Source organism: Rhinolophus sinicus, linkage group LG01 (genome assembly GCF_036562045.2).
Source record: "Rhinolophus sinicus isolate RSC01 linkage group LG01, ASM3656204v1, whole genome shotgun sequence".
Lineage (NCBI taxonomy): Eukaryota > Metazoa > Chordata > Mammalia > Chiroptera > Rhinolophidae > Rhinolophus > Rhinolophus sinicus.
Window position 1 is genome coordinate 4,665,549 of NC_133751.1, and position 12,987 is coordinate 4,678,535.

Here is a 12,987-nt window from a genome sequence, read left to right on the forward strand (position 1 = left end):
CCCTTGGGCACCTAGACCTGTGGCCCAGCGTAACCTTGACAAAGACGCTGTGGACAGGGAAGCCCTGCGGTTAGAGCCAGTCAGCATGCGAAGGGGACTCTGTTCTCGCCTGGGCCACACTGCAGTCCCCGAGCACGTATGACAGAAATCACAGGAGAGAAAACTGACGACTGACTACGGGAACCGGAAAAGAAAGGTGACGACGGGCAAAACGGGGAAAAGCAGGTCCATTCTGCAGACCCTTGAGTCTGTGTTTACCTACGAATCGTGAGCTGACGTGTTTACATCTGGGAGGGTTTTCTCCCCTCTGTTTTAGAGTATGAACGAGGCAGTGCTCGGTTGTTACACATAACTAATTATCCCCACACTTCTGGTATTTTGCATCTATATCTATTTACTTTGCAAGTGTTAAATCATTCAGGAAGAGAGGAAATTCACTGTATTTACTTTGTCTTTGCACATAAATATAAAGACATGAGCTGGGAAATTAAACGCTGTTTTGATTTCTTTGCTTCACCGTATGGGTGGGAGAGAAGGGAGCTGTTTCCTTTCCCAGGCTGAATCCATCTGTGCACAAAACTGGGCCTGTTGTGAGGTTACAGTGGGAACTGGCATGGCTGACTTGAAAAACTGCGCTTTGCTTCCGGGGTGCTAGCCCATGTGTGGTTACAACCCTGTGATGTCCTCACCTCTCAGTAATACCATGTTTCCCCAAAAATAAGATTGTGTCTTATATTAATTTTTGTTCCATTAGGGTGTATTTTCAGGGGATGTCTTATTTTTTCATGTACAACAATCTACATTTATTCAAATACAGTCATGTCATCTTCTGGAACATCGTTGTAACGTACTAAATGCGGCCGTCTGGCTGACGATCTTAACTGGGGCTTATTTTTAGGGTAGGTCTTATTTTGGGGGAAACACGGTAGCAGGCAGCTCCCTGACATGAAAATGATGGCATTTAAATGTCAACCCCCAAAAGATGAAAGATGACATGAAATGCTCACACGTATGTATTTCTACACTAGAGAGCCAGTCACACCATCAGCTGAATACATTTCCAGAAAGTTCTGTTCATTGGACACTACGTTTGACATCAAGACTTTTTAGAGAGCAATGAAAGAAAAACAAAAGGAAGGCTTTTGTGTTGTAAGACAGGAAACGGTCATTTTTGCCCGGACAAAATCTGTAAGAAGAACAAATTATATTTTAAGGAGAATGAGAATTTCAAAGCAATGTCACCAAAAAACTGGAAGTGTTTTCCTACATCATTTTTAGACAGGATTTCTTTTGTCAGGAGTGGTAATGACATCATGCCATTTATATCATTCTTTGCCCTACCGAAGGGACTCACAAGTCTATAGTAACACCTTTTCTAAGTGATCTATGGTGCCAGAAGCTTTTTAATTTTTATATTTTCATAATAAAAATACTAGAATTTGTATTACATAAGTGAATTGCTTTCAAAATGTTAACTTTCTGACTACCGAAAATAAAGTTGGGTTTTCTAAAAGTAAATAGGTTGTAATGAATAAACAAATAAGTAGGTTGTAATAAAACCATTAATAGGGGTCTGGGAATTTTTATGGCCCCAGAGTGTTATTTTTTTTTTGTAATTTAAAAAAGGAAAAAGAAAAAAGGGAAAAAGAAAAAGAAATATATATATTTCATATATATATGCATATATCTTATATATATATTTCTATAAGAAATATATAAAATTATATATATATAAATTTAAACATATGTATTTCCCATGTAGAAGGAATGCGCTAAACTTTTGGTTATTAGCAGTAGTGTGCGTATACAATTACATTTCAAATGGCTATTATCTAACTCTGCAGAATATTTGTCACAAATGCCTAAGTGAATGTTAATAACTTGTTTATCATGCACTAATATTAACTTTCTTTCCCCAGATGCAAAGAGTTTAGCTGAAATGCTCATGAGGTAAGAACAAAACCTACCGTCCCAGATATCATGTTTAAAAGAACAATTTCCAACTTGCCTTAATGATTTTTTTAAATGACAGTCTGAAATTGATAACACATATTGTTTTTGACATACAATGTCCATTCTATGTACCAGAGTATCCATGTTGAATATATAAATAGCAAATAATATACCTTTATGCATGCCATAGGTAGTTTTGCTATTAATTGGGCTCAACCAATAGAGTGTTTTTCATTAAACTGGAAATAAAAAGGCACATTATAGCTGAGTAGCTTTGGTTTTGCTTCCACCCACATACACATATACCACCTTTGAGGTTAAGCCTTCTTCCAACAGTTAGCCAAGTGAAGGAAAATCACAAAAGGAAATAGGTGGTGCCCTGTGCTCTCCCGAGGCAATGGGCTGATCAAGAAAGATTCTGCTTGCCCTCAGCTCCCATGGCACCTTCAGCACCTCTCCTAGGGCGCTCACCAACTTCTGCTGCAAATCTCTCGTCACCGTCTGGTCTTGGAGGTGATAGCCTGATGCAGCATCGTCACGTTAGCACCCAGCACTGTAGTTGCCCCACTCATAATTGCTGAGTAGATGAATGACTAGGGCTAGTTGAAAAAGTAAGTAAATGTTCACATAGAAGACGCCCCAGTATTTGCTTTTTAAACTTTTTATGTTGTAATGATCAAACCCAACATGGAAGAGGGTAATCAGAGTCTAGAACCAGATAAGAAAAATGTCAGGGACCCTGATGGTGGATTTGATGTTGCCATTTTAGGATGTCTAAAGTGGGAAAGAAAGAGGATGGGGTTTGGGCTCTCATCCCACCTCAGCACAGTTGGCTTTAACTCCCTCCCCCGTCTTTGCCTGTACAATGAGTACTTTTGTTCTTATTCACGGAGGGCCCATGTCCCATGTCACCAGTATCTTTAAAGACCTAAGGCAGAGGTCACCTACCATTGGCCCATGGATGACATTTCCCACAGACATCTCTGTTTGGTCATACTGTGTTTTAAAACAAAGTGGATTGTGGGTAAAGGACATGCAGAAATCAAAGATCTGAAATACTTAGTGTGAGCAATTAGATGATCATTGGTGCCATTTTCCATGATTAGGAAGATAGATGCACAGGGTGTGGACTTTTCATTTCCTCTTTTACAGACAGGGGTTGAAGGATGTTAATGAGAATGAAAAGACTTGTATGGATCGTGTTGAATTCCAGATGCTTTTTCAGCATCCAGGGAAAGTGTCAGATAGCTGGCAGCAGGAATCTGGGGCCTAGAGGGGAGCTAGACATGCCAATGGCCTGTAGAGTATCTTCTTCATAGTGACATCACACTGGATCAAGCTCGCGTGAGAAGATGATGAAAACTGACCTGAAATGCTTTGAGTCCATGCTCTTGTGAAAGTCTGTACTTGTTTACTAAGCAGGGATAAGGACGTTCTGTGGTCACATAGAAGCATCCAGACATGTATGCACTTGTGTCGAGCAAATCTGACAAAACACCTGGGGGTAAAAGACAAAGTCGTTTGATTTATAATAACTCATTTACCTGGTAAAATAAATGTTCTCTTGTAGACTTGAAAATATTAATTAATTGATGCCATTTAGAAATCAAGACATTTCACATAAAATGTTGGCTTTCTGCCTTCTCTTGAAGTCAGCTCTGACGACCTGGGCATGGCCATTTGATAACGGCTGACTGGAGCTGCATCCAGCGTGCCCTTTAGACTGGGCATGACTTTTGTCAGCACAGCGGGACCCTGCCCAGCCCACTTCACTGATTTTGTACCCTAGTCTGTTTCCTGTAGTGTTTCTGGCCACTTCCTCCTTCACTCCCCAACTGTAGATCATTCCTCAGCCCAAAGCCCATGACACCAGAGTCTGCGTTTTCTGACATGTTCAACATTAGTTTAGTTAGGATGATCTGGTATTAGTTCCTTTGAGGTCCTAGAATGCATCCCTCCCCCTTCTCATTAGCCCGGAGCAAGACATTAGAAAGCATCTTCTTTGTTAATAGGGCAATTACTGTGGTTGAAAGACCACCTGTTGATTTCCGCAGGAATTAATAATGGTATTCCCAGTTGACAGTTGCCAACATCAAATTAGAAATGATAAAACTAGTAATTACTCCCAATTTAGGCAGTTGAGATGGTTTTTCTCCAAAGGGTGAAAGTGATTGAAAAGGAAAAGAATTTCCAAGCTCCTCACGTAGGTGGATTCTTATGGGATTAATTTAGAAGTAAAAGCGATGCTTTTAATGGTGAAGGGTTAATTCAATCTGAGTTTCGCAGGTTAACAGGCCAAGCAACAACAGACCTTGTCACTTACCTGTGAGTTTAGGGACAGCAAGATTTTGAATGTGGACTGAAAAGTCTAGGCAAGTCATATCCCCTGGTGCAGAGAAGGCTATGGAATTGTCTTCTGGATCTTTGCTGCCACTCTCTCGGGAAGTTGAGGACTTAGCAAGCCGTGCAGGGAAAACATAGAACCATAGGATCTACACTCTCGGCCTAACGCGGCCCCACCTGGTTGGGTGATTTGGGGTATGTCATTTCCCCTTCCTGTGTCTAACTTTCCTTATCTAAAAACAACACTTAGAAATTGTTCCTAGTTTTATCATTCTGTGATCTTGGTGAAGGTAACGTGTATTTTCCAACCGTGTTCCACAAAAAAGTCTCTGCATGCTTCAGTGGGATTGGTTGTCCCAGGGCCAGGCAGGCAGATGCCACTGTCAGACAAACACAGACAACCTGGAGTCCTCCAGGGATGTCCCACAGGGCGCCATCTCCCATCTCTGGGCTTCATGCTACTGGACACTCATCCCTTTCACCCAAGCCAATCATCCTAGAGAAAGGAAAAAAGAAAGATTTCACCTACCGTGCCCAGATAGACAGGATTTACCTTTTATATGATTAGGCAAGAATAATTTTTAAAAAACTGCCAGCCTTCTGAGGTGTGAGATTGGCCTGCCCTAAGGTGCTAACCAACATGTGGTTGATGTCCGAGGACCAGTATTAGTAAGAGCTAGTTGTAAGCAGAAAAGCGTTCAAACTGAGAGTGTAAGTTAGTTCAGCTTTGTCGATATTCCTATTTTTATTTGTGTAGTATAAAATATACCCACCCAACTATTATAATGAGACGTGATCCTGGTAGACCTAGTTATTTTATACCTACAGAATGTTCCATATCATATTGGGCGGGGGGAGGGGGGCGGTGATGTGCAGACATCTTCATTAGTTTGTTTTTTTTCTCTGCAAATCTTAAGGAAGTAGTAAGACTTTGAAGGTTGTACCAACTTCAAGTAATTTATTAGCTAAGCCCAGAAATACCATCACTGTGAACCGTCATCATCTCTCTGTCATTTTAATCAGACGACAACCAGATGGCAAATGGATGATGGACTATATTTCAATAATAACTAATATATTTAGCATGAACCTATATTATATGAAAGATGCAATTTTGTTTTCACAGTGAAAACATTCAGAATCTTGTTCCAGGTAACAAATGAGATTTCTTTAAATAGCTTTTTTTTTTTTTTTTTTAGGCTTAGTTGCTGTTCTGATGATTGATTATTGTAATTTTGGAGATTCAGCCTTCATATAACAATAGATTATAAAATATGGCAGCAAAGATCAAGAAACAACTCAGTTGGGACCTAATAACCCTTTGAGAATGACAAGAGTATTATTGCCCCAAAGCAAAGCCTCTGGGACATGTCACCGAGCTCACACTTTTCCCGCTGAACAACATGAATTATCAACAACCTTCAACACGCATTTATTGAGCACCTACTTTGGCCAAATACTGTTCTAAGTTCTAGGGATGTACGGGGAACAGAACACATGAAAACATCCCTGTGGAACTTACATCCCAGTGGGAAAGACAAATAATACAGAAGTCGATTAAATAGATGCTATGGAGTATTAAGTGCTAAGGAGATAAAATTAAGCCGAGAGTGGGGAGAGGCAGTGTGAGGGCCACTCCGTAGAAGGGAGAGAGCCAGCCACCTGGGTACTGTGGTAGGGATGGGGGAGTGTGTTCTAAGCAAAGGGAACAGCAGGTGCAAAGGGGGGGGGGGAGAATTAGCCCCTGAATCTCAAAGTTGATTGGCCATTTTCTTTCCTCCCACGCAGGGCTTCACAGCAACAATCCTCAGAGGAGGAGTTTACCTCCAGCTTTGATTGCTCTTGCTCATAAAGTCTAATCATATTCTGAGTCTCTGGGCCACTTGCAGTGGTGCACGGCAGTCATTTAGCTGGCTTCCTGTGTCCATCTGACAGCACGCCCCTTATTGTTAAGGATAGCCCGCGCTTGGGTTCATGGCTGGTTAGTAGAGCAGCTGCTGATGGCCTCATAACTATTCATGATGAGCAGAAGGAACTAGCTCACACTTCTATTTTTGGTGCAAGGACAAGCTCAAGTCCCCAGTGAAGTTTCTAAACAGATCTTTCAGATATTCTCAGAGGAGTAGTTCCCATATGTTTCTGTGGAAATAGAGCTTGTCTAAGCATGACGTAACTGTAGCCCCCCAAGTCACCAAAATGTTCTTCATTTTATACAAGTATTTGAGTCTGTGCCGTAAAAAACAACAAAATAAAGTGAGAACTTAGTTAAGGAAATAATTTTAAAAAGTGTACAGACCGTGTGAAACATTCGGGCGGAAACGTTTGAATCTGGGCACTGCCTAATTAGCATGATTTAGCTCTATAACCCAGTTACTCATCTGCAGAGTAGGAAATCTGGTTCAGAAGCAGCCCCAGGTAGGAATGCTGCAGCTTGCAGAAGCTGTCACTTTCCTGGACTGTTTTGTTTACACTCAAGTGAAAAAAAAGGGTGATTATGAAATATTCAGAATATTCACACGGACTTCCTGTGCAAATGTCTAAAGGGCCTCTTGAGTGAACTTGACCTTCGGCCACGTGGTTCAAGAATGCCAGGGGGCTACTAGACTTATCGGGCGCATCACTTCATACATTACGTAAATGTCTAACCACTATGCTGTACACCTGAAACTAACAGAAAATAACATTGAATATCAACTGTAACTGAAAAAAATAAATGAGTAAAGAGTGGATGAGTTGTCAGGGACAAGGAAGGATCTGAGACTCCCGGCGAATGTGTGGTTAGAGCAAAAAGCCCTTGACAGCTAGTGTGGATGGATGCCCCCTTTGTTCTCCCTTAAATATCAGGAACACAGTGATAAATCATCCTGGAGGGTACGAGGCTCCAGAAATCTTTCTCAAAGCAGATTTTGACAATTGTTGAGCTGGAATTATGGATGCTAGGGATTACTGCATTGATTGAATTATCTGAGTGACCACTGCTTCTTAGACGGTGTTCAGTGGACATTATTTTTAAAATCTGCCCTATTCTGGAAAGTCCAAGCACCTACTCTTCTAATGTGGGTTTCTAATTAAAGCCTTTATCAACTTTTTTGTATTTTTGCGTAACATGCAGATTGATTTTTTTTTTTTTACCACAAGCTGTAACTGAATTCGATTATGCCATTTTACTGCCTATTTTCGTTTAATTTCTACAGACAGCTCACTCTAAGAATAATTTTCTGGTACACAAATTTTGAGATAAAATTCTTACAGTAATTGCTTCTTTTCCATGCTAAAATGCAATACGAGTTAGGAACACTAATGTCAGGGAAGTTAACAAGGCTTATGATTGGTTACTAGAACAAAAATAGAACCACTCCAGCTATAACTGCAAATCCATTAGTAAAACCCCCATCCAAAGCACAGCTGGTGCCCAGGCTTCCTCCCTTACCATCACTGGAACAGCTCCTATCTGACAAAGGAAAATGGTGTTGGTTTAAAAACCACTCTTTTTGTTTCACTTAACCTTCACACAAGAAATGGGAAATTCCAAAGGTCCTATTGATAAATATAGAACCAATCTCTATTGACAGTTTGTATTTTCTGAACTTCACAATTGACTACTGAAATTTAGTATGAACAAATACCAGTGGAATGAAGGGAAAGTTATCCACTTCTACCCCTGCCAAGAGATTCACAGAGATAGTGTTAGATTATATTAGATAATATCTAATTATTATTGGATAATAAAACACATTAGGGTGTAAGCCTATGTTGGCATACTGCAACGCTGAACTGCATTTGTTAATTCATTCCCCCTGTTGTATCCCCAGTAAGAATACCCGGACTTCAGATACCTTGAGCAAGCAACAGCAGACCCTGAGAATGCACATCGACATACCCAGGGCTCAGCTTTTGATAGAAGAAAGAGACACGATGGAGACCATTGGTAATGTGCCATGTTTGTGACTCGACACAACATGGCTGCTACAGCCATGCCCTCTCAGCCCAATTCTGGGAGGTGGGAAATGTTAGATATGAGAATGTCTTGAATGCTACCTGAGCAAAGAAGTTAGAAGGTAGAGAACTGTTATTGAGGAGAATAGTAAGTACCAGCAAATGTGGAGGAAAATGAACTTACATATACCTCAGAGGTCACCCAGCATAGGAGTTCCCCAACTCTGATCCACTTTGGGTTTTTCCTGGGGAGGCTATTGGTGCCGCTCCATAGAATGAACACCTGTAATCGAATAAGCCAGAAGGGCCACACACCAAATCTCTGTCTTAGAAACCTGGTCTGTGCTCTCCTCCTCAACTCCAGTAAGGCCTTCTTTAAAGAAAATGTTTAAACTCTACGTAACACCTAACAAACTAATGTCTTGGCGCAAGGCCTCTTTTCTCCATCCCTCAGCACCCCATAAACATTCTGGAAGGTTTCTTCACAGTGCTTTTGGAGATTCCCCCAGTTTCTTTGTTCCACGATTGCAAAACAGACACCTGGAAAGCTTTTGAGACTTGTTTGCCCAGAACCCAAGTGTCTTAACTTTTTCTGGCCTCTTTCCATTCCAAGTCCACCATGCCACACTGGCCTGCCTAGATAGTTCTATTTACTCCAGAATCAGAGTCTTCATATTTCCATGTAATAATGCTCAGGAGAATAGCTCACATTCACTGAGAGTTCTCTAAATGTCACATGTTTCATGAGCACTTTATGTGCATTATTTAACTTAACCCTCCCAACCAATACAGGAAAAAAGTACTACTAGGTAACTGGGATGTGGAGAGGTGACATAGCTTGAAGGTTACACAGATGGGTAGGAGCAGAACCGGGGCGAGGCCCCCGCCAGCCACCTACTTGGCCTCCACTGGCCACCTGCTTCCATAGCAACTGGCTACTTCACAGAACCCCTTGCCTTAGAAGCATCACTGAACTTCCTAGTACCCATATAAACTCTTTGAGGCAGGTTACCAAGGCTGCCAATTTTCAAACTTCACTCTGTGTTAGTTCTGGAAAGTGTTTGCTGGCACTCAGTCCCAGGGCAACCCTTTCCTGTGGCTTGGCTAAAACTGCCCAGCTCCTGGCATGCACCCTAGATAGCTCCTGCCAGGAAGGCAGTGGTAAGTGGCCAGGTTGGCAGGGCATCTCCATCGCCCCTTGACCCTGCCTTGCTTTTTTATGTTCTAGTAGAATAGCGGAGATGTCTTGACCTAATGGCTCATAAATTCTGAGGACTGGGCTGCCCTTGCCGGAGTCAAGTTTGTTCTGGGTGTACCAGCACTTACGGAAGGTTGGTCAAGTCCAATTTGGCTTTCGACCAACCAACTCTGGTGAAATACTACCCTTGTTATATGAGGAGTCAGTGCGCATCCTGAAACACACAGGAGTTTATGCGCTTACTCACATCAGAGCAAGGCACCACGTTTTGTTTCTCATCACCTTTTCTTTGCAGTCGCATGTCTGGAATCTCTCTTATTGAACTCAGTAGATTGGACACTAAAACTAAAATTCACTTTGACACCTCAGGTTGAAAATCAAAATGTAACTCTTTCGACCTTATAACACGGATATGACATTTGCTAAATGCCCCTCGCTAGACGTGTTAATACTCCTACCTGTGGCTGTTAAAGTACATAGCGAGGCGCATCCTGGGAGAGCAGAATCGCCTCCTAAACCAGAGGAAGATCTGCTCCTGATCTCTGTATGGAATCGCGACCCTTCGCCAGAGATACAGCGGGTTCCCTGCAGTATCATCTGTTACCAAGAGTCATTTACCTCCTGGCCATACCTGACAGTTGGTCGATGGCATTTTCTAATTATTGGGGAAGTAGAAATGTGATGCTTTAAAACGCCCTGGGCTCAGGCTACAAGGTTCCGAGATGAGAGTGCCATTAATTGCTACCCAGAATGAAATGGTCAGCCTCACACATTGACAGGCACCTGAAATTTCCCATTAAAAGTTTGTAACCTAGCCCGGCAGATAATCTGCTCTGCATCTAGCACAGCTACGTGTTAGAAACCAAAACACATCAGGATTGTTCCGGAAAAACAAAGGTGGATGTCAGGCCTCTGATGCCAGGTCCCATTGTAAGAAACCGTCTCCGTAGGAAGGCTGCCCTATTGGAGGGGCCAGTGAAGGCTGCGGGGCCAGCCCCCCAGCTCTTCTCCAGCCACAGCAACAACCTCCCCTGTGCCACACACCGGGATGCCAGCAGACACTTTGGCAGTCTTCCCTCTCCTTCTCTGCCAAGAAATTTTATTCTGAGTTCAAGAGGCTTTCCTCTCCTGCCAGAGCTTGAGTAATTGGATTTTATAAGGTTCTTTCTGTTCAGAGCCTTTTTTGGGCACAGAAGTCTAGCTGTGGTGTTTATGACTTTCACATTACTGTTCTGTGTCAAGGCACACTAAAGCTTGATCCCTGCTGACTGATAATTTTCCCTGCTTGAACATTTATGAAAAATCCATAATTCCTAACCAAAGTTTCCTTTGGAGTAAAAAAGCTCTGAAGAAAGAGTGAAACGTATCACAACCAAGTAATGAAAAATCTTGACACGACCAAATAATGACACACAGCTTAACCAACTGTTCCCTTTCCAAGCACCAAAATGTTCCCAACTCATCTGAACCCAGCCTCCTGCTTCTCGAACCTTCAAGTGCCTACGCCAATAGGACTGGAAATCTGACAAGTGAGTCAGTCATTTTGAGAAGTCAATTAAGGGGCGCTCTAAAGTAATTAGAGCTCAGAAGAGGCGGGGAGAAAAGGAACATACCTCATACCCTTTAAAACAGGAATCCGTAGGCTCTGAAGACTGGCCCTTCTCTTTTCTTCTCCGCACCGTCCAGCCCCAAACATTCGCTAAGTTCAGTGTGAGAGCTTGCCCCAGTATAGACCACTGCAGTGGGGTTTTTCTAGTACTCAAACAGAGCTTATTTCAAATGCAGCTGACGTCACTGGTGAGGTCCCTGGTGAGCTTTTGACAAACACATAAATCCCAAATGCTATTGAACAGGCAGCTGCAAAACAAGCTGAATGAACAGACCAAGACCAGGGGAGAGGAGCGACCCTTCTCTGTGACCACCCTCTTTAAGTCGTGCTCCAAAGCTAACCCCCAAGGATAAGCTTCTATTTTTAGCGTTCTATACCGGTTCTTGTACAGTGCTTGAATTTTCAGTTGTTTTGTTGTTTTAGATGCGGTTATAGTTATTATTTAGATTATTTTTGTTATTGTTTAGGTTATTTCAATGATTATTGTTGCTATCAACAATAACACAATTACTCCAGAGAGAAGAGGCCAGGGAGTTATTTAAAGGGGGATAAACATGTTTACTTTCTGGGTCCCTGCTGTTCTGTAGACGACCGCTCCACGGTGCTGTTGACGGATGCTGACTTTGGAGAAGCCGCGAAACAGAAGTCGCTGACGGTGACGCACACGGTCCATTACCAGTCAGTGTCACAGGCCACCGGGCCCTTAGTGGATGTTTCAGACGCGCGGCCAGGAACAAGTGAGTGGTCCAACAACCCCTAAACTGGGTGGGGGTGATCAGTTGTGACAACACACTCACTGCTCCATCCCTATCAAATGCAAATGTGGGGTCCTTCAGCCCTATCACTAAGAAACAAAGAGGTACAATAACCCCGTTAATTGGGATGTTGTGGTTTTGTTGTCTGATCTAAGCTGTTATTAAAATTGTGTCTGGTGGGGCCAATTAACTCTTGGTATTGGTTTACGATGAAAGTGCTAGAAATTTCAAGCCAAGTTTTTTTGTGTTTGTTTTGTTTTTTTTTAGACAACACAGGAAAAGGAGAAGGTAATTAACATTAGTGTGTATCCACTCTGTGCCAAGACTGGGATAGAAAGATGATGTCATATCTTTTGCAATAACCCTGCAAGGTACTTACTTATACAGTTAAGTATTATAGCCTCTATTTTATAGATGAGGAAACTGAGTCTCAGAGCAGTTAGGTGAACAGCCCAAAGTTATACACATCGTATATAGTAAAACCAAGATTCAGCTGTCGCTCTGTCTGTCCTTGAAGCTCGTGCTTCCGTCCTGAACACACACTGTTCGAGAAAAATAGAGTTCTGGCTAATCTGGAGATTATGCTTTGTTTAGTTATTAATATATTCATCTATAATATATGGAAATTAATTACTGCGATGCAGTTAAATCCCTAATGTGCATTTGAAGCTTATTAATTAGATCTTCTTGTTCCTTCATCATTGAAATTGTCCCTAAATCTCTTTAAAGGCTGAGAAATTGATGTCCCGGTTATTATCTTTTTGGAAGCTTTGATGTTTAGCTCTTAAATCTCTAACCACTCTCTTTGCAAAAATGTATATTCTTAGAATGTTATAATTAGAAAAATAATGTTAAAAGCTATTTTTCGTCACTTCTCTCTTGTAAGGCTTTTGTGATAATGTTCAGAGCTTCCTGAAGCGAGCTGGTTGGTACCTGAATAGCATGGTAATACTCAGGGAAACCGTTTTAACAGTTACTGAAATTCATTTGAAAACCTGTGTTCAAGAACATGGCAAAGCAGTCTTGTATTTCTCCCTCCTGTCCAACCGCACCTTCCTTTGATGGCATCAGTACGTTCTGAAGACATAAGTGGGACATGAGTGGAAATCAGCTTTGCGAGGGGTGTGTATGTATGAGAGCCTTGCTTTTAAAAATTGCTCCAGGGTCCTTGACATGCTCTCCAGCCACTGGCT

At 42.0% G+C, this 12,987-nt stretch overlaps 1 protein-coding gene and 1 long non-coding RNA gene across 3 annotated transcripts in view; one reads left to right on the forward strand and one right to left on the reverse strand.

The window, feature by feature from the left end:
• The window catches only part of DSCAM (DS cell adhesion molecule), a 639,047-nt gene that overhangs the window by 599,821 nt on the left and 26,239 nt on the right, over positions 1-12,987 (forward strand). Inside the window, exons 28-31 of one of the 2 annotated variants that reach the window (XM_019745768.2) lie at positions 1,920-1,950; positions 8,109-8,224; positions 11,627-11,776; positions 12,062-12,082. In XM_019745768.2, the coding sequence (XP_019601327.2) occupies positions 1,920-1,950; positions 8,109-8,224; positions 11,627-11,776; positions 12,062-12,082 (318 nt within the window). The remainder of the gene's footprint in view (positions 1-1,919; positions 1,951-8,108; positions 8,225-11,626; positions 11,777-12,061; positions 12,083-12,987) is intronic. The other variant, XM_019745769.2, reaches the window with a different exon arrangement.
• Positions 1,813-11,450, reverse strand: LOC109454792 (uncharacterized). The gene is made up of 3 exons (XR_002138524.2): positions 11,044-11,450; positions 4,277-4,792; positions 1,813-3,451 (listed from the first exon to the last, which is right to left on the reverse strand). It is a non-coding gene; the product is annotated as an uncharacterized LOC109454792 (long non-coding RNA).